At 39.5% G+C, this 20,207-nt stretch overlaps 1 protein-coding gene across 2 annotated transcripts in view; it reads left to right on the forward strand.

The window, feature by feature from the left end:
* The window catches only part of Ankrd26 (ankyrin repeat domain containing 26), a 38,090-nt gene that overhangs the window by 10,350 nt on the left and 7,533 nt on the right, over positions 1–20,207 (forward strand). For both annotated transcript variants that reach the window (XM_050152726.1, XM_050152727.1), the window contains exons 2-4: positions 940–1,147; positions 1,607–1,719; positions 16,222–16,339. In XM_050152726.1, the coding sequence (XP_050008683.1) occupies positions 940–1,147; positions 1,607–1,719; positions 16,222–16,339 (439 nt within the window). The remainder of the gene's footprint in view (positions 1–939; positions 1,148–1,606; positions 1,720–16,221; positions 16,340–20,207) is intronic.

Below are 20,207 nucleotides of genomic sequence, written 5' to 3' on the forward strand. Positions count from 1 at the left end.
TCTTTCCTTCCTTCCCTCCTTTCTTCCTTCCTCCCTCTTTCTCTCTTTCTTCCTCTCTTTCTTTCTCTCTTTCTTTCTTTCTTTCTTTCTTTCTTTCTTTCTTTCTTTCTTTCTTTCTTTCTTTCTTTCTTTCTTTCTTTCTTTCCTTTCTTTCTTGTCAGAATTTCTCTTTGTAACAGCCCTGGCTGTCCTGGAATTGTCTTGGTAGACTATGCTGGGTTAGATCTCATGGAGATTCTCCTGCCTCTATTTCCCAAATGCTGGGATTAAGGCATTGTGCCACCACACCCAACTCAAATATTCTTAACTTTTATAAATTGTACATATTTTAGTAGTACAGTATGATATTTGAGTATGTTCATATGGGATGGAATTATTATAATTATCAAGTATGCTATTATCTTGCAGAGTTACTCTTTAGAAATGTAAGTCTTCAGAGGTGCATAAAAAAAAAAAAAACGAATCAGAGTAGATTCCTTCCATGGGCCATGGTTTAACTGTTAAGCCACCTATCATTGATGGTGATTTTCCTCCATGCTATGCTGTTTGATTCACTAGTTCATTCAAAATATCCTAAAAATAGACAAACCATTTTTTGTTTGCTTGTTGTCTTTTGAGACAAGGTCTCGTTCTGTAGATGAGGCTGTCCTGGAACTCAGCACATAGCCTAATCTTGCCTTAAACTCACAATTCTCCTGTGTCCACCTCCTAAGTGCTTAGATTACGGGAATATGCTTGTATGTCTAGCTGTGTTTCTTGAGAACAGTCCCGAGACAGCGATGTGTGCAGCTGGTGTCCTGTCACAGCTTCAATGTTAGTGTACCATTTTGCTCCATGTCATTATTCTCTAAGAAGCAAGCTGTGTTGAGAACCCTGCAGTCATTTGGCGGACCATGGGACATCCTCACTGTTTACATTTTTTTTTTTTTTACTGTGCAGGACTTGCAAGTATCCAGAGGGGCAGAATGCAAATCTTGAGAAGATACCGTGGAACACCTCTGCCACCGTGGCTTTTGTAGGGTCTTGCCCCAAGTGCCCTCAAGGGGTATATCTCACAAGCAGCAGCATGGAGCTACAAGGAAGTGTGCCCCACCTCTCCCAAAGCCCAGAAGCTAGCTGTGAGTTCATGGAAAATCCTAGGGGCTGGGTGAGTTGTTTAATCATTCTTCCTTTGGGCTTTAACTTCGTGGCTTTTCTTGGTGCCTAATTGGGGTGAACTACTGAGATATTTGATTGACTTCTACTTAGTAAGACAAGGTTACAATGATGTGCATAAGGAAAAGAGAAAATTTATAATTAGGAAAATTTAGAGAAGGAGTTGGTCTGGGGGGGAGAGGGGAGGTGGGGGAGGGGCTGGGAAGAGTGGAGGGAAGAGAAACTGCAGTTGGGATGTAAGGTGTGAGAGAAGAATAAAAGATAAAAAGAAACTTACCCCAAGCTCTCATTTCCAGTAGACGATGCTGTCAGTGCTCATGTTAGTGCTGCAAACAGATGGGCACAGACTGGCTTTCAACTCTGCCCTTACAGTAGTGGGGTCACAGGAGCCCTGAAGATATGCAAGTCTTTTTGTTTAAAAAAATAACTTTGTACTAATTTCTTTTCAAAGTCTGAAGACAAGGAAAAAGCAAGGAGGAAACTGATGGACTCAGTACATTTTCTGCTCTGTGCTTTGCTCCGAGAAAAGAGGAGGACTGTAAAGTTACAGAAAGAGCTAACAGAGTAAGAGTTCAGGTTCTCAAATCCCTCCAACCAGTATCTGAGTGTAGCAATGAGGAGTGGCGGCCGTCTGGCTAGCTTATACCCCGAAATAACAACAAACAAATTGTATTCATTTAAACACTGCATGGCCCATTAGTTCTAGCCTCTTATTGGTTAACTCTCACATCTCAATTTAGCCCATTTCTAATAATCTATATGTCACCATGAGCTCGTGGCTTACCGGGAAAGATTCAGCATGTCTGACCTGGCAGCTTCATGGCAGGTGGCTCTCTGTCTCTGCCTCCTTTCTCCTAGCATTCTGTTCTGTCTAAGCTGCTGTGCTATCAAAAGGCCAAGGCAGTCTCTATTTAACCAATGAAAGCAACACATAGAAAGAAGACCCTCCTACATCATTTGCGTTAACTCTAATTTCATGAAAACCTAAATACAAATTCATACTGAAAGTATAGTACTGTGACATGGACTTCAGATACTGGCAATCCAACCTAAATCTTTTGAATGTCAAAATGTTAAATTTAAATAATAATTTTAAAAACAGTAAGAATAATGCCAACTTCATGCTTCTTCGTCTACCCTGAATTTTTATTTCTGTGGATTTTGTCATCCATTTTTTTTGTTTTATACTTAGAATAACTTGATTCAAAATAAAAGAGGGTCAAGTTTGTTTCACATGAATTTTCATATTTGATAATTACTAAAAAAGAAAAAAAACATACTGCAATTTTATTACACAAAATTTTTTTATTATGTTATTAAATTTTTTATTGTTTAAGATATTATATATACACATTATAGGTTTTGATTAAATCCATCTCCCTATCCCTCCCCTCCTCTCCCTGTTTCTCTCTCATCACTTTTTCCTCCAAAATTTGTGTGCGTTTTTTTTTTTTTTAATAGACATACCAAGTCTCTTAGTGATACTTGTATGAGAATTGGTGTAGGGTCATCTACTGGAGTATGACTGGCCTTTCAAGGACTGTATCCTTAAAGAAAACTGACTCTCCCTCCCCTTGTAGCCATTAATTGCCAATAGCTCCTCACCTACGAGGGGAAACTTGTAAGCAGCCCCGGTGCTGGAGAGTTTTATGTCAACTTGACATAAAGCTAGAGTCATCTGAGAAGAGGAAACCTCAATTAAGAAAATGCCTCCTTAAGATCAGGCTGTGGTCAAACTTATAGGAATTTTTCTTAATTAGTGATTGGTGGGGGAGGGCCCAGCCCATTGTGAGTGGTTCACCCCTGCACTGGTGGTGTTGAGATGTATAAGATAGCAGACTGAGAAATCCAAAGGGAGTAAGTCAGTAAGGAGCACCCCTCCATGGTCTCTGCATCAGCTCCTGCCTCCAGGTTCCTGCCCTGTTCCTGTCCTGGCTTCCATCAGTGACGGACTGCAATGCGGACACGTTTCCTCCCTGACTTACTTTTGGTCATGGTGTTCATCACAGCAATAGAACACTAAGTAGAACAGCTCCTTCTCCCATTCCTGCTGGGATTTTGCCTGGCTTGATCATGTGCAAGTCTTGTGCATGTAGTCACTGCTGTTTTGAGTTCATGTGCTGCAGTCCTGTTGTCTCCAGAAAAAAAAAATGTTTTGCTGCATGCAAATGTCCACTACTTATGGCTCTTACAGTCTTGTCTTTCTCTTCTGCATGGTCCCTGAGCCTTGAAAGGAAAGAATGTGGTATATATGTCCCAGTTAGAGCTTAGAACTCAGTCTCGTATTCTCCATATGTCACTGTAGTAATCACCATCTACTGCAGAAAGAGGCTTCTCTGATGAGCACTAGGAGACACATTGGCCTATGGTACGCAGACAAGAATGTAGAGAGGATTGTGTCGCTATGTCCATTTAGCATATTAATAGTAATCAGTTTTCCTCTAGGGCCCGTTCCCTAGCTAGCCATAGATTGGGGGCCAGTTAACAAGAGCAGGGCTGAGTTTGGTCTTGTGGTGTAGGATTTCAGTCCAAACAGAAAGTGCTTCATTATTGCCATACTGTTGCAGCAGTGCACACTTCACACCAGACCAGCCACGATTGGAGCTCTCAGGATTCACAGCTGGGTAAGACCGCTGCCTATTCCTGGTAGCATGCATAGACTTTTCCAGCCGGTAGGTAAGAAGTATCCGTGTGAGTTGCTAACAGCTTGATTTCTCCCTGAAATAGGAAACAGATAGGTGGTGTCTTCAGCAATAGGTCTTACTTACACACCCATAGCTCTTGACTAGTGTCCTGCCTTCTGTGGGTGCTCCCAGTGTAAACACACGTATCTCCATGTGTAAGGGAGAGCATGCAGCATTGGTTTCTCTCATTCTGGGTCTGGGTTACCTCATTCAGAATGGTTATGTCTAATTCCATTTCCCCAATTTTTTTTTTTTTTTTTTTTTGGTTTTTCGAGACAGGGTTTCTCTGTGGCTTTGGAGCCTGTCCTGGAACTAGCTCTTGTAGACCAGGCTGGTCTCGAACTCACAGAGATCCGCCTGCCTCTGCCTCCCGAGTGCTGGGATTAAAGGCGTGTGCCACCATCGCCCGGCCATTTCCCCAAATTTTTTATTTTTCTTTATGGCTGAATAAAATTTCACTGTATCTAGGAACCACGCTTTTATTATCTGCTCCCTAGATGATGGGCATCCAGGCCTTTTCTATGTTCTAGCTATTGTGCAAAGAGCAGAAATGGACATGGATGAGCATGTATCTTCTGGGACTATGCTCAGGATCATTTCTAGCATTTTGAAGAATATCCACCTTGATTTCCATTGTGGCTGTACAAGTCTGCCTTTCTACCAGCAGTGAATAACAGTTTCTTTCCCCACATTCATATCAGCATTTATTGTTTTTCTTTTCTGCCTTTTAAAAAGCAAACAAACAAACAAAAACCCCCAAAAATCTTAGCCTTTCTGACTTGAGAAAGATGAAATCTCACAATAGTTGTGATGTTCATTTCCCTGATAACTAAAAATACTTAATATGAAAAATAGATTTTTCTCAGCCATTTGCATTTCTTTGAACCTCTGTGTTCATTCTGTCTTAGTTGCTGTTCTGTTGCTGTGACACCATGACTAGGGCAACCCTCATAAAGGAAAACATTTAGTTAGAGACTTGCTTACTGTTTCAGAGGTGTAGTCCATTCTCATCATGGCAGGGGGCATCACCATGGTGATGGAGTATTAGCTGAGAACTACATCTAGATCTGTAAGAGGGGGCGGGGCAGGAAAGAGAGAGGAGAGACTGGGCCAGGCATGGGCTTTTGAAACACCAAAGCCCACCCCTAGTGAAATACTTCTTTCAACAATGCCACACCTAATAATCTTTCTCAAATAGTGCTACTCGCTGGTGACTAAATATTCAAATATGAATTTATGGAGATAATTCTCATTTAGATAACCACATTATACTCTCTGGCCCTCATAGACATAGCCATATCACAACGCAAAATGCATTTAGTCCAACTTCAAAGTCACCATAGTCTTTTCAGTCTCAGTTGCTTGGCCCCTTAGCTTAATTGTCTGCTTCAGCTTTCTGTGGTTGCTGGTTTCATGCTGTTTTTCATTGAGTCATTTGCTTTCTTGGTATTGGGTCTTTTGTTCTGTTCTTTGTATATTTTGCCCACTATGTAGGCTGCCTCTTTACTTGGCTGGTAGTGCTCTCTGCTATACAGGAGTTTTTAGTTTCACAGGGTTTCATTTATTAATTGTTGATCTTAATGCCTTGCACTATTGGAGTCCTGCTCAGAAAGTGCTTCCCTGTTCCAATGAGTTCAAGAGTCTTCCCCCTCTTTCTCCTCTCTCTGCTTTGTATGCCTGTGTATCATATGGGTGCCTGCTCTTCTTGGAAGCCAGAAGAGGGCATCGGATTCTCTGGGACTGGAATTACAGACAGTTGTGAGCTCCATGTTGGTCCTTTAGAAGGCAGGCAGTGCTCTCAATCACTAAGCCATCTCTCCAGTCCTGGAGTGTCAATTTTGTAACCTGCCACATTGCTAAAAATATTCATTAGCTCTGGGAGTCTCCTGGTGGAGTCTTTGGTGTCTGTCATGTGTAGAACCATGCCACCTGCAAACAGAAATGCTTTGACAGCTTCCTTTGCTATGTGTATCCCTCTTATTTTCTTCTCTTGTCCTGTTGCTCTAGCTAAGATGTCAAGCACTGTTGAATAGGAGAGGCAAAAGCAGACACCCACAGCCTTGTCTTGTTCTGTGGGAGTGCTTCAGCTTTTTCTCCACTCCCTATGATCCTGGCTATTGGTTTGCCATACTTAGCTTTTATTATGTTGGTATTATGTTTTCTCCATCTCCATTCTTTTCAAGGTATCAGGAAGGGATGCTGTATTTTGCCAAAGACCCTTTTCAGCATCCATTGACATGATTGTGATTTCTGTCCCTGAGTCCATGTGTGTGGAAGATTACATGTATGAGTGCTCCAGTTCGTCTACCTTCTGTTCCCACTGCTTTCCAGCTTTCTACAGGCTCCATTTTGCTAGTGAGGCTTCCTTTGGATTCTTGTTTGGCTTATTGAGTTTTCCATTTCCAACATCCTTTTAGTTTGGGTTCTCCATCAGTTCTCTTTGCTTAATTCTGTTTTATGTTTGGCTTGGCATATGCATTTCATTTGTTTTTTTACTTTTGTTTCTTGAAGTATGTTTATATCTTCTTTGAGTTGTTTGGACATAGTTGTAGTAATTCTTTTATCTGAAAGTTCGTCCAGGCTGTTCTCATCAGGGTCCATTATTACAGGATTAGCAATTTACAGAGCAGATGTGCCTTGGATTTTTCTGTAGTTTCTCCTTTGGGGATGTTACTCTATATCTGTATTGGTTGGTTGAGTGTGAACATGGGCCTGAGGTGATGGTCTGTGGATAGCTTAACCTGTCAGTGTGGGAGCTAGGGGACCTAAGTTTTATCCCCAGAAGCCACTATGAAATTAGAGTACTGAGTCCTGGAAGTCATGCTCTGACCTTCATACATGTGTGCTCCCCAACAATAAATATATTTTTTTAAGACAGGATTTCTCTGTAGTTTTAGAACCTGCCCTGGAACTAGCATTTGTAGACCAGGCTGTCCTCAAACTCACAGAGATCCATCTGCCTCTTGTTTCCTGAGTGCTGGAAATAAATGCGTGTTCCACCACTGCCCAGCTAATATTAAAAAACCTTTAAAGAATATTCAGGTTTCTTTTATTTTTTAATTTTTAAAAAGATACTTAATTGTAATTCTGTGTTGGTGTGGGAGAATTGTCTGTATTCTGTCAATCATGTTTTAAATAAATGCTGATTGGCCAGGCAGGAAATATAGGCGGGAAAACCAGACAGGAAGTAGAAATGATGTAATGAGAACAGGAGAATTCTGGGAAGGAGGAAGTTGATTCCTCCCACTCCTGCCCAGACCACCGAAGCAGCAGGATGTGATCTACCTCACTGAAAAAGGTACTGAGCCACATGGCTAACATAGATCAGAAAAATGGGTTAATCAAGGTGTGAGAGTTAGCCAGTGAGAGGTTAGAGCTAATGGGCCGATCAGCTTATAATTTATGGAGACCTATGTGTAATTTTTTTGGGGGGGCAAACAGTTGTGGGGTACTGGGTGGGACAAAAACCCCAACAAACAAACAAGCCAGCCCCCTCATGTTATACTGTGTAGTGTAGGGAATTAGAAGAAAGGGGGTGTACATGTGTACATGTAGGTACAGATACTCTCTCAAATATTTTCAGTCTGCAGTTGGCCTTGCTCAGAGAACTTAGAGATTCGGAAGGCTGAACTGTATATTGGACCATGTGCACAAAAGCTCGTGTATGACCTGAACACAAGAATGAAATGAACTCATGCTTATCCTACCAGACCAAACTTGACCCCACACATGGCTGCTGTTATACCTACTGTCTGAGTATTTGAGTTTATTTGCTGAGTGTAATCAGTATTTTCCTCCTACTTAACTATTTCTGTACATGTTTTTTATTTCATGTGTTCAGTCAATATTGTGTTAGCAAAGACATGTAGTTTTTAAAAAGTCCATTTTTTTAAACTCATTCTTTCTCTGTGGACTTCCTCCATCCCAAACCTTTTCTGTCTTAATTTCCCTCTCTATAGAAACTTCAAGGACTTTTTCTGTTTGTCTTAAACTCTGGGTGTTCTTGGTGCTTTGAGCTTTGTGCTGTGGCTGTGCTTAGAGTGTGGCTTATAAACACAGCCTCCAGCCCTGCTCTATGTCACCCAGCCACCCTGATGTGTGCTTAGAGTGTGGCTTTATAAACACAGCCTCCAGCACTGCTCTGTGTTAGCCAGCCGCCCTGATGTGTGCTTAGAGTATGGTGATGTGGGAGCCCCCTCTGTGTGCTATGATTACCATTAATAAAGAAACTGCTTTGGACCTATAGCAAGGCAGAATTTTGTAGGCAGGGAAAGCTAGGCTGAATGCTGGGAAAAAGAAGGGCAGAGTCAGGGAGACACCATGAAGCCACTGCTGGAGATAGACATGCTGGCACTTTAGCCAGTAAGCCACTGCCATGTGGCGATATACAGATTAATGGAGATGGGTTAAATTAAGATATAAGAGTTAGCCAATAAGAAGCTAGAGTTAATAGGCCAAGTAGTGATGCCGTAAAACAATTCCACACCAATCCAGAATTAGGATAATAAAAGGGTTATTTATTTAAGGGGAAAACTTAGAGATTACCATCCTAAACAACAGTCCTCTGAGCTCAAACAGGAACAGAGTTTAGCAGCCGGAATGGGAGCTGGAAGCAAGAGAGTGGGTGCATGGTTCCCACTGCTTTTTAAACTATAAGAGACCACACCCTAGTAGGCTGGTATCTTAAAGGCTATTGGCTGAAGGAGCAGAATGTGCTCCCACAGCGCTTTCCCTTTTTGTTTAAATAAGAGAGTTCCAAACCCAATACAAAACTATATGCACTAGGAACAGATATCAGGTATAATTAGAATTACAACCAGCATAATCAATATTAATCAAGGAACATATGCTAAATGTTTTAATAAACATTCTATCCTATTGAGTCTAAGTCTTCTATAAGAAATGGCTTGGCTAAATCATAAGAGTACAGTAACTACGACTATCTAATCTTCAACCCCATCAAAGACTTGAGAAGGGAGATAATATTATTTGAGCAGGCAGGAAGTACAATCAAGTTGCTTACAAAGTGAACAATATGTGACGGAGACAATTAGCTACCTGAGCAATCACCCAGAGTCCCATTTTGCAATGTTGAAGCAACTAACTTTGGCTAAGGTCTAGTGTAATTGACAGACCATTTTAAGAGGCAGGAAATTTTTCAAAACCGTTGTTCCCTGTCTTGGTAAGATTTGACAGTCCTGCTTATCTATTTCAAGATATCATGTAACTTGTCAGTGGTTGAGGCATCGTCAGTTCCTTGCCCAAAGGCCAGAAGCCAAGAAGAAAACAAGCTCCAAGTGGAATGTCTTCGGTGCTCAACATTCTCTCGGGAATAGATTGGTGCTGTCAGAAGCAATCATGTCTCATGTCAACAGAACCCTAAATTATTTAAATGCCATGTTCCACAGATCCTTGAAGTGGTTGAAGATTACCTATCTAGACAGAATACAATCTCTATGTATCTAAAGAACCTAATTGACCTGACTGTATGTACAACAAACATGAAAAACTATTGACCTATAATAATTAATACTGTATAACTTAAAGACTAAAACTTCATGTAAGAATATTAAATAATCTGTAAACAAATGTGCAACAAATGAGGACAATGACCTCAAAATGTAAACAATGTATAAGTATCTTGATCAGAGGTAGGAGTAATATATATTGCAATATGAAAATATACCCTAAAAGTGGTATCAATATGCAAAATGTCCTAAACTGAGGTAGAAACATGCATATATACAATCTGACAAAATAACTTTTGTATATATGTAAAAATAATGTAAACAAAAGTAACAAATATTATTTGAACATGATATACCAATGTAAATTATCCATAAATAATAGCTCACAAGTATTCACTCTATTACCCACTATTATTATCTCCCTCCCTTTTTTTTTTTTTAACAAACATAATTTTTACCCCAACCCTCTATCTAGTACAAGTAATAATCTACAACCCCTAAACAGTGTTCCCAACCCTATGGACAATTTTTTTTTTTTGGGATAAGGGCATTTGTCTTCTGGAATTTCTTCCCACTGCCATGGGGACGATGTTCTCTTAATGGGATCCTGCAAAAATTAAGTGGTGGTTAAGTTCCAAAGTTACTGTCTAGTATTGTTGCACACAATTTCCAAGCAGTCAATAGGTTGTTTTTTTTTTTCAAAGTTCTCATATGGAGTTCTCACCAGAATATGAGAAGGTGCACCATTTCAGCAGCTGTCTTATAATAGTGCTGTCTACATCACGATGTCATCTCAGCTAGGTCTCCACCTAGCTGTGTGGTTGCTGTGGAGCCCCATCTTCTTCCTGGAAACTTCAAAGATTACTACAGGAAAAGGATCTGTAGGAAAATTTATTGTTCATCATGGAAAACTTAAACATCATTCATATAAACATACATACAATGAAGAATATGATATATACAAAATAGGCATGAGGAAAGTAAAATTTTTCCTAAAGTCTTTCTTCCAGATGGCTACCGATATGATACAGAAATTCTGAATGTACCTTTTAACAACAAACTTGGATTTAGAGAAGTACAGAGCCATTGTCCAACTCCAAAACCAGCTAAATATATTAATATATTAATGCTAATTATATTTATTAATATATTCATATATATGAGTGTGTGTATATAAATGTAAGTGAAACAGTACTTTGTTTCATAAATCATATTCTGTTTTCTAGATGCTTTTTAGTGGATAGTTATTTTTTTTTCTGTCAGCATTCAAACATCCAGGTCTCTTGAATTTTTGATGACATGTAATTTTCCTGCAAAGTTAAGAACAGAACACTGCCCCAACCCTATATGGCTTTCTTTACCACCTGTATGGTTGTCACCATTGTGGATAAGCTGTCATTTCTCTGTTTCAATAGGCTTCTCCTTTTCAAAACGAATATTTATTAATTTTGATGGTATTCATAATTTTTCTTCTCCTGTGGAAAAAAGAGCAAAACCCCTTCCCAAACATAGCGCATCTCCTGGTTTCCATTATGAGGTCAGCACATCCTCGAAATATACTGGCTGATTCAATTCAGAACTTTTTTCCATTATCCAATACCTCTCTGCTGTTGTTGTTCCTTTCTCATTAGTGTTAAGAAAATTCAAGGTTAATAAAGCATTATGCAATCTATTTCTGGGGGTATTTTCCATCTCCTTCTGTTTGTTCAGCACATCCTTTATAGTACATTTTGACCTTTCTATAACTGTCTGACCTATAGGATTATTTGGTATACATGTAATGTGCTTTATATTATAATAAGCAAAAAACCATTTCATTTTCTTACATACATTGCTGGACCATTGTCTGTCTTTATTTGTGCAGGAATGCCCATGATGGACTTAACTTCTAATTTAGTGTGTGATTACTGAATCAGCCTTTTCTGAGCTCAAGGCAGTTGCCCATTGAAAACCTGAATACATGTCTATGGTTGTGGTGTAAATATTTTAATTTGCCAAATTCTGTAAAATAGAACACACCCATCTGCCAGATTTCATTCCTTTGAGTACTTTCAGGGTTACTCCCTGCAAGCAATGGTGTTTGATTATAGAAAGAGCAAGTAGGACATTTCTTTATAATCTCCTTAGCTTGTTGCCATTGACATGAATTTTTTTTTGAAATTCAGAGGCCTGCAGCACACTTCCAATCAATAATTGATCAATTTCTGTGTTACCTTGTGCTAGAGGACCTAGCAGACCCGAATGGGATTGGATGTGTGTTATGTATTCTTGATTATGTCTTGCATCTAGATGAATAATGAAGTCAATTCCATATCATCTGGTATAAATTCAGCAGTTTCAATATGTAAGACAGTTCTTTTTGCATATTGTGAATCAGTAACTATATGGAGAGGTTTTTAAAAATAGCTTAGTACCATAAGACTAGCATATAATTCTTCCTTCTGGACAGAATTATAAGGGTTTTGTTACACCTTATGTAATTCTTCTGATTTGTAACCTGCCTTCCCTGTTTTACATGCATCAGTATAAAATGTACTGGAATTATTGGATCATCACATAAAATTCAGGGAGGAATCCAATAAGTTCTCTTTATAAGGTTAAGTCTATCGCTTTTGGGTTAATTGCTATTAATTTCTCCTTCAAAATTAGCACAAGCCATTTGCCAGGGTTCATTGTCTTTCAATAACTTTTTTATCTCATCACCAGTAAAAGGTACTATAATCTCTGCTGGGTCTATACCTGCTAATTGATGAAGTCTCAATTTACCTTTAATTTATAATTATAATTTACCTCAATTTATAATTAATTTAAAAACTTTTCCACATAAATTTTTAATTTTTTTACTTGGTTTCTGTAGTAAAAAGATCCATTTTAAGATAATATCATCCCTCTGCATTAAAATTCCTGTAGGAGAAATCCTGGAAAGCAATATGACTAGAATACAATTTAGATTTGGATTCACTCTAGTCATATGTGCCTCCTGTAATTTCTCCTTATCAAGTGTCAGTTCCTTTTCCACTTCAGCTGTTAATTCTCTGGGACTACTCAAGTCTTTATTACCATCTAAGGTTTTGTTTAAATGAATTATTAGATCAGGTGTTATCTCAACAGCCAGTCATAGACTGGAAATATCTCTCAATAAACTTTGAAAGTCACAACAGCCAGTCGTAGACTGGAAATATCTCCCAACAAACTTTGAAAGTCATTAAGAGTCTGCAACCAGTTTCTCCTAATTTGTGCTGTTTGTGTTCTAATTTTCTGTAAACCTATTCTGTAACCTAGGTCATTAACAGAATCTCCTCTTTGAATCTTTTCAGGAGCAATTTGTAATCCCCATTTAGGCAAAACTTTCTTTACTTCTTCAAACATCCTTTCTAAAGTATCTGCATTTGAATCAGATAACAAAATGTCATCCATGTAATAGTAAATTATAGACTTAGGAAATTTCTTACACATTATTTCCAATGGCTGGCTGACAAAGTATTGGCACAGGGTGGGGCTATTGAGCATTCCTTGTGGGACGATAGTCCATTGATATTTTCTAGTAGGCTGAGAATTATTATAAGTAGGCTCTGTGAGGGAAAACTTTTCTCTATCCTTTTCTTGTAAAGGTATAGTATAGAAAAAATCCTTTAAGTCAATAACTATGAGAGGCCATCCCTTTGGTAACAGAGAAGGCAGAGAAATTCTATATTATAGAGAAATAACTATATTGTAGGCTGAATAACCTTGTTGATAGCCCTTAGATCTGTCACCGTTCTCAATTTTCCAGATTTCTTTTTAACAAAAAATACAGGAGAATTCCAAGGGCTGGTAGATTCTTCTATATGTTGAGCATCTATTTGCTCTTGTAAAAGCCTGCAACTTTTCCTCAGCCATTGGCCACTTCTTAACCCATATTGGTTTCTTAGTCAACCATTTTAAAGGTAGGGCTGTTGGTACCTCTGAAGGTTTATCAATTGCTTTGTGTTCTTGTACAGCCTGAATGGCTGGTGTCAGTTGTCTGTATATCTTCTAATATTTTCCTCAGAAATATGGGCCTTCAGGAATGTTATTCTGGGTATTCCATTGCTGCAATAGGTCATAACCCCACAAATTCACTGCAATATTGGCTATATATGGCCTTAGTCTTCCTATTTGCCCTTCAGATCCTATGCATTCAACCCATCTCATGCTTTGTTTTACCCAAGATATGGCTCCAATTCCCAGAAACTGAACATCTACCTCTTGAAGAGGCCAATTTAGATGCCAAGATTCTGGAGTAATGATACTTACATCCGCACCCACGTCTAATAAGCCTTCAATAAAAATACCATTTATACAAACCCTTAGCTTTGGTCTTTGATAATTTATAGAAGTCTGTCAAAATATATGCTTCCCCTGTTCTACTGGAGTTTTTGACTCATCCTCCACATTTAATCCATCATTCAGACCAATATTGCTTTTTACATCAGTATTGGATTTTTTAATTTTTCTGGAGAGACATGTTCTCAACAGTAACTGGGAATGTCTGTACCATATTCATCATGGGGGCCTTCCAGAGGCCCCCCCATGGCATTTCCTGGTGGTATTGGGTTGCCTTGTCTACATATGACTCCTATATATACCTGAAGGCAGAGTCCTCCTATTTCTGCCATTTCTAGGAATTTGTTGTCTACAGTCCCTTCTCACATGTCCCATTCTACCACAATTAAAACATTTGGTATTCTTATTTCTTCTCTTACCATTGGAAATTGCTTCTCCAGCCATGCTCTGTACCATAGTCAAGTGTCTTGACATCCATTGTATGCTAGACATCCATGGGTGCTGATCTGATCTTTAAAGGCCCAAGGGTCCATTTGCACTCAATGATGGCATTCTCATAAGCCAAAGGTTCAATTATTATACATCTAGCTTCTGAGTCAGTTACCCCTATTTGTACAGCCCCAGTTAGTTTTTGCAAAAAGTCACTAAATTTTTCTCTCTGACCCCGTTTAACCCTAAGATATGATTTGACTCTCTTTCTTGGTTCCTGATTCCTGTCCCAAGCCTTTAAACTGCTATGGTTCATAGGGACAAGGTGTGATCATCATAAAGAGCTTGACCCTGAGGATCATGGTAAAGTCCTTCACCTAGAATTTCATCTAGGAAAATCTTAAGTCCTTTTGCTTTTTTCTTGTTGCTCTAAAGTTCTCACTTCCTCTTTTAAAAAGAAACTCCAAAGCAATTGCAGTCCACTTTCTAAGACTGCCAAGATTAACTGAGCCCAATCTTGAAGCATGGCTTTGTCACTGAAAGCCTACGTTTTGACCATCTCCTTTATAAAGGACAAATGTAGTCTGTAAGCCACAATTGCTTGTTTAATTTCTTTTAGATCAGTCATATATATGGCCTCCCATGTATATTCCTTGACAATCTTAGGGTACTTGGAGCCAGATACTTTTTCTGATGTTATTACTGGAAAGGCAGGCAGAACTCTTGAGAAGCTATCCTGGAGATTTTTATGTACCAATGAGGTTAAATTTTGCCTTTTTATCTTTTGTTCCTGGTCATCAAATTTGATAATTTCCTCAGTCTTTTCAAATCTGTTTACCACTGCATTTTGTAACATCTGTATCTCCTGTCCAGTGTTCTGCTCTAATGCCCTCATTGAGGATTCCAAGGTATGAAGACTGTCCAGTAGAGATAATGTCTCATCCTTGAACATAATCTTTATAGCATGCATATTATCTTCCTGAAGAGACATTCTGTCAATCAATCTGTCATACCCCTTTGACAGAATCCGATTGATACACTCAACTGTGTGAATTCTGTCAAATAATGTAGGTAGGCAGGGAAAGCAAGGCTGAACACTGGGAAAAAGAAAGGACAGAGTTAGGGAGATGCCATGGAGCTGCTGCTGGAGTTACTGGAACTTTGGCTGCCATGTGTTGATACACAGATTAATGGAGATGGGTTAAATTAAGATGTAAGAGTTAGCCAATAAGAAGCTAGATCTAATGGGCCAAGCAGTGTTTTAAATAATATAGTTTCTATGTGATTATTTCTGATCTAGGCTAGCCAAGCAGCCAGGAACTAACAAGCAACCCTTTTTATTACAGCGAGGCTTATAAACACAGCCTCCAGCACTTCTGTGTCACCCAGCCACCCTGATATTTTCTTGTGTGTGCTTTGTTTTCTTCCTATAGAACATATTCTACAGTTATCAAAGCATTTTTATAGATATTTGAAAACATATCCACTTTTTTCTTCACTTTAGCTACTGACTTCTGGGGTTTACCTAATGGTTAATATTAAGCTAATATTCTATGCTAATATACATATAAAATTCTATATGTAGTTATACTATTAACCATTTTTCTGGTGTGCATATCAATGTCAAGTGGACTCAAGATAAGAGGAGGGAATCTCAACTGAAGAATACTTCCACAAGATTCAACTGTAGCAGACTACCCTGTAGGACATTTTCCTGAGATTTCTTAGATTTATGGCCCAGTCCATTGTGAGTGGTGTCACCCCTATGCTGGTGGTCCCAGATTCTATAAGAAAGAAGACTGAACAGGCCAGCAGTAACAAGACAGTAAGCAGCATTTCTCCATTGCCTGTGCATCAACTTCTGCCTCCAGGTTCCCATCCCATTGGGCTTCCTGTCTTGACTTCCTGGCTTCCCTTGATGGAATGATTCAAAATACACATACATTATAAATCTTTTCCCTCCCAAGTTGTTTTTGGTCATGTTTCATCACAATAGTAACCTAACTAAGACATCAATTATCTTGATGAGTATAATGTAATCCAAATGATTTCAAGTGAAGTCGCTTTGAGACAGGATTGTGGTTTACAGATGTTCCCTCCATATAATAGGGTATAATATTTATTTAAACAAGTATCAGGTGTTCACTTGCCAAAAACTCCCCTCCTTTGCCTTCTTACAGTATAAAGAAGATCTTGACTATGCCCCCAAAGAAAGGACATGGGTGTGATGGCAGAAGACAGAGTTTTCGTGAGGTTTCAAAAGTCAGTCATGTTGAAGTGAACATTCCAGTTGCCATGGTAAGACTTGAGGTAATCTGTAACCATTTGTGAGAAAAAAATCACTTAATCTTGAAAAAATAAATGTCTGAAAACTTCTGACAGCCAATGAAGACTGAGCTAGGGTATTACATACATTTTATCAGGGAAACACATGTCTTTTTTTTTTCTTTATTAGAAAGAAACAGGATTGATTTTCTTGTCTTTAAAACTTGCTTCTGGATAAAGCTAAGCAGCATACCATGACACTGCTAAGATTCACAAGTAAGAAGTCAGGCTTTCTTATAACATCTTTATTGGGCCATAGTTAACGTGCCATGAAATGTAACCCTTAAATTACCAGAATTAATAGTGGTTAGTGAATACATAATTAAACAATACTCACCTTCTATAATCCCTAATTTGAGGTGAAATTTTGGAGACATACTGGCCTCCTATAAGAATTTACACAGGAGGGTGCTGTGCAGAACCTTCCACATAGCTGTAGAGAACTTTCCTGGGCTTCTGTGCATTGTTGGCTGATGTTTAATCAGCCTGTCTCAGTGTTTTCCAGCTCTTCTTTAAAGAACACTAACTTCTGTGGTAGAAGTGGCTGTCCTTCTGAGTCTTTCTCAAACCAATCTTTTTATATTACTAAATTTAGTGGCTTCAGATGTATTTCCTTTCAAATCTGTAGTTTGGGAAACTCTGGAGAGCTGTCTGTCTCTGCCTCTCAGCAGAGGTTGGAACAGCTTTGTACCTAGGATGCTGGATCAAGCTCTGGTAGCTGGGTGTGGCAGCCCAAAGAGGCCAAAGGTCAGAGAGTTTGGGACTTGTTTATTGTTCATTCAATGTTATTGTACTTCTAACTCAAACAAAGGTCCCACCTAGTTGTAAATCAGAGAGTTCTGCTCTCTGAAGGCTTTTGGCAACAGGTGTGACTCATTGCCAGACCTTGTGCTTCTAAAATAGGGAAGTAGTTAATTCCTACCTAAAACAAAAGTCTAAGGATCCATCTAAGTTCCAGTTCCCTTTGTGGAAATAACTTGGGATTCCACCCAGGGAGTGGTTTGCCTACAGAGTGCTTGGTCTAGGGCGTGAGCAATGAATGTAGCCCTGACTTTCAATTGGTCTGTTAATGCAGTCTTTTGTTTTACTTCTGTGTTTTAGGGTCAGGAGTATATTAAGCAGTTGGAAATTAAACACGGGTGAAATTTCAGTACACACTGAAAAATTCCCTCCTGATACTATCCTGATATATATTTCTGCATTTTATTATTTTTCATTTGCTTCTTCGTATTCTTTACTGTATTTCTAAATTCCCACGCCTCCACTCTGGAGAAAGGTATTTTTGTCAAGACTGGCCCCGACAGCTGGGTGGCTGGAGATATTGCATTATTCGAGGATGCCTCTTTCCCTGGGTAGGCATCTGGAACTCCTGTCCTGGACTGAAAGGTCATGTGGAGTGGCAGCTGGAACCTCTCCCCACCTGATGTTGAAAGTTATTATTCTCTGTCCATCCTTCTCGTGGAATGACCATGAAAGGATGGATGCCTAAAGCCAGTGTACTTTGCTCTATGTCTACAGTGGCTGACACCTCCCACTTGATCTCAGTACCTGCCACTGTTCAGTTGTCATGTCTTATCAGTATTATCAGGTCCAGGTGGGGCTCTGGTTCCTGGGATGTGGTTATTAGGGTAATATTTTATGAAACTATTTCTCTCTATGTGGAGACTTCAGAGCTCAGGAGACAAGGTGTCCTCACCCACACACTATATTCTGCTAACCCATCACACCCTTCCTATCTCACAGACAGAACTGGGAGACATGTAAGAGGCACTGCCGACATGAGACTTCAGTTTGGGGATGATTTTCTAGGGCTCTTGCTGAATCCTCAGGGGCACTTTCTTTTCCTTCTTATTTTTCCCCCAGAAAGGGAAATTACCTAATGTTTATATCTGAGTACAGAGAACTTGTAACATTCAGAGGCCTCATTCACTTTTACTGCTCTCTCTCTTTCTTTCTCTAATATATATGTGTGTTATGTTCAATAATACACATATGTATATATGTACAACTGAAATTGTTTTAGTTGCTATTAATCCAAGTAAATGGGCAGTCTTTTGTTACTTCACTTCATCTCCCTGAATTTTATTGGGATTCATGACACTGTAAAAGCCACTTTTGTAAATATCTCTGAGATAAAATTTCTCACTTTGGAATGCTTGGGACACTGTACCCCAGCAGTGCCCCTAAGACTTTTGTAACCCTATTGTTTATCTAGGAACTTTAGTCCCAGTTTCCATGTTTCTGAAGTCTCAGCATGTAGTCATAGTCATGGTCATAGCTGGGTCTTCACACCATATGTTCTCACAGCAGTCTGGTGTGATGGGATCAAGTATCTGGAGCCAGTGTATGCTGCCTCCTTTATGTTTCATCTTTCCTCATCTCACATCAGCTCCGCCTCTGGCTGCCCTTGCTGAGTCCCTAGTTTGCCAGACTTCATCAACATTTTCGCATTGACCTTGAAGCCCTTATCACTTCTGTTTTCTCTAGGCCTAGAGACTGCCACACTCATACCTTGTTTTTTTTTTTTAAATAGATAAATAAGTTTATTTATTTTACATCCTGTCTACAGCTTCCTCTCACTCCTTTCCCCACCGCTCATTACCAAAAGGAAGTCACACCTACCCCCCCCCCCCCCCCCCCCAAATCTACTCATCCTGTGTTTTTGTTTAGGAAAGGGCAGGTCCTCATGAGTATCAACAAAACATAGCATGCCAAATTGTAGTAAGACTAAGTTCCTCCCCATGTGTTTAAGGCTGGGCAAGGCAACCTGGTATGAAGAGTATGGTCCCAAAAGCCTGTAAAAGAGTTGCAGCCAACCCCCCCCCCCCCGTTCCCACTGTCAGGAGTCTCACAAGAGGATCAAGCTACACAGCTATAACATATATGCAAAGAACCTAGGTCAGTCCCGTGCAGGCTCCCTGGTTGTCGGTTCAGTCTCTGTGAGCCCTGATGAACCCAGGTTAGTTGATTCTGTGGTTTTTCTTGTGCTGTCCTTGACCCCTCTGACTCATACAATCCTTTCTTCTTGTGTTCTGCCTAGTGTTTGTCTGTGAGTCTTCATCTGTTTCCATCAGTTGCTGGATGAAACCTCTCTAATGACAATTGGGTTAGGTCTTCATTGGTCACAAGAGATGATCAGTTTAGGTTACATATCTGCTATTGTTAGGAGTCTAAGCTAGGGTCTTTCTTGTAGATTGCTGGGTTTTTACCTGACCCTGAAATCATCCCCTTTTCTAATCATCTCTTTCAGTACTCTTCCCCTCTGCACCAAACCCCTACAACCTGTTGATCATGTTCCCTTCCATACCCACCCTCAGTCCGCTCACGAAATCTCTTCATTTCCCCTTCCCAGGAACCCTCCTTGTTACCTAGCTCTCTGAGGCTATGGATTATAGCATGGTTATCCTTTATTTTACAGTTAGTATCTACTTAAGAGTGAGTACATACCATGTTTGTCTTTCTTAGTCTGGATTACCTCACTCAAGATGATTTTTTTTCTAGTTCCATTCATTTACCTTCAAATTTCCTTGTGCTCTTGTTTCAACAGCTGAGCAGTACTCTATTGTGTAAATGTACCAGATTTTATTTATCCATTCCTTGGTTGAGGGGCATCTAGCTTGTTTCCAGGTTCTGGCTATTGCGAATAATACTACTACAAACATAGTTGAGCAGGTGTCCTTGAGGTATGATTCAGTATCCTTTGGATATATGTTCAAGATTGGTATAGTTGGGTGGTGTGGGTGGTGATATATGCTGTGAATATGTTTTATTGCCATTGGTTGACTAAGAAGCTGCTTTCGGCCAATGGTTTAACAGAGTAAAGCCAGGCTGAAAGATATAT

The sequence above is a fragment of the Alexandromys fortis genome, unplaced genomic scaffold, assembly GCF_014885135.2.
Source record: "Alexandromys fortis isolate MF-2015 unplaced genomic scaffold, M_Fortis_MF-2015_v1.1 scaffold_54, whole genome shotgun sequence".
NCBI lineage: Eukaryota > Metazoa > Chordata > Mammalia > Rodentia > Cricetidae > Alexandromys > Alexandromys fortis.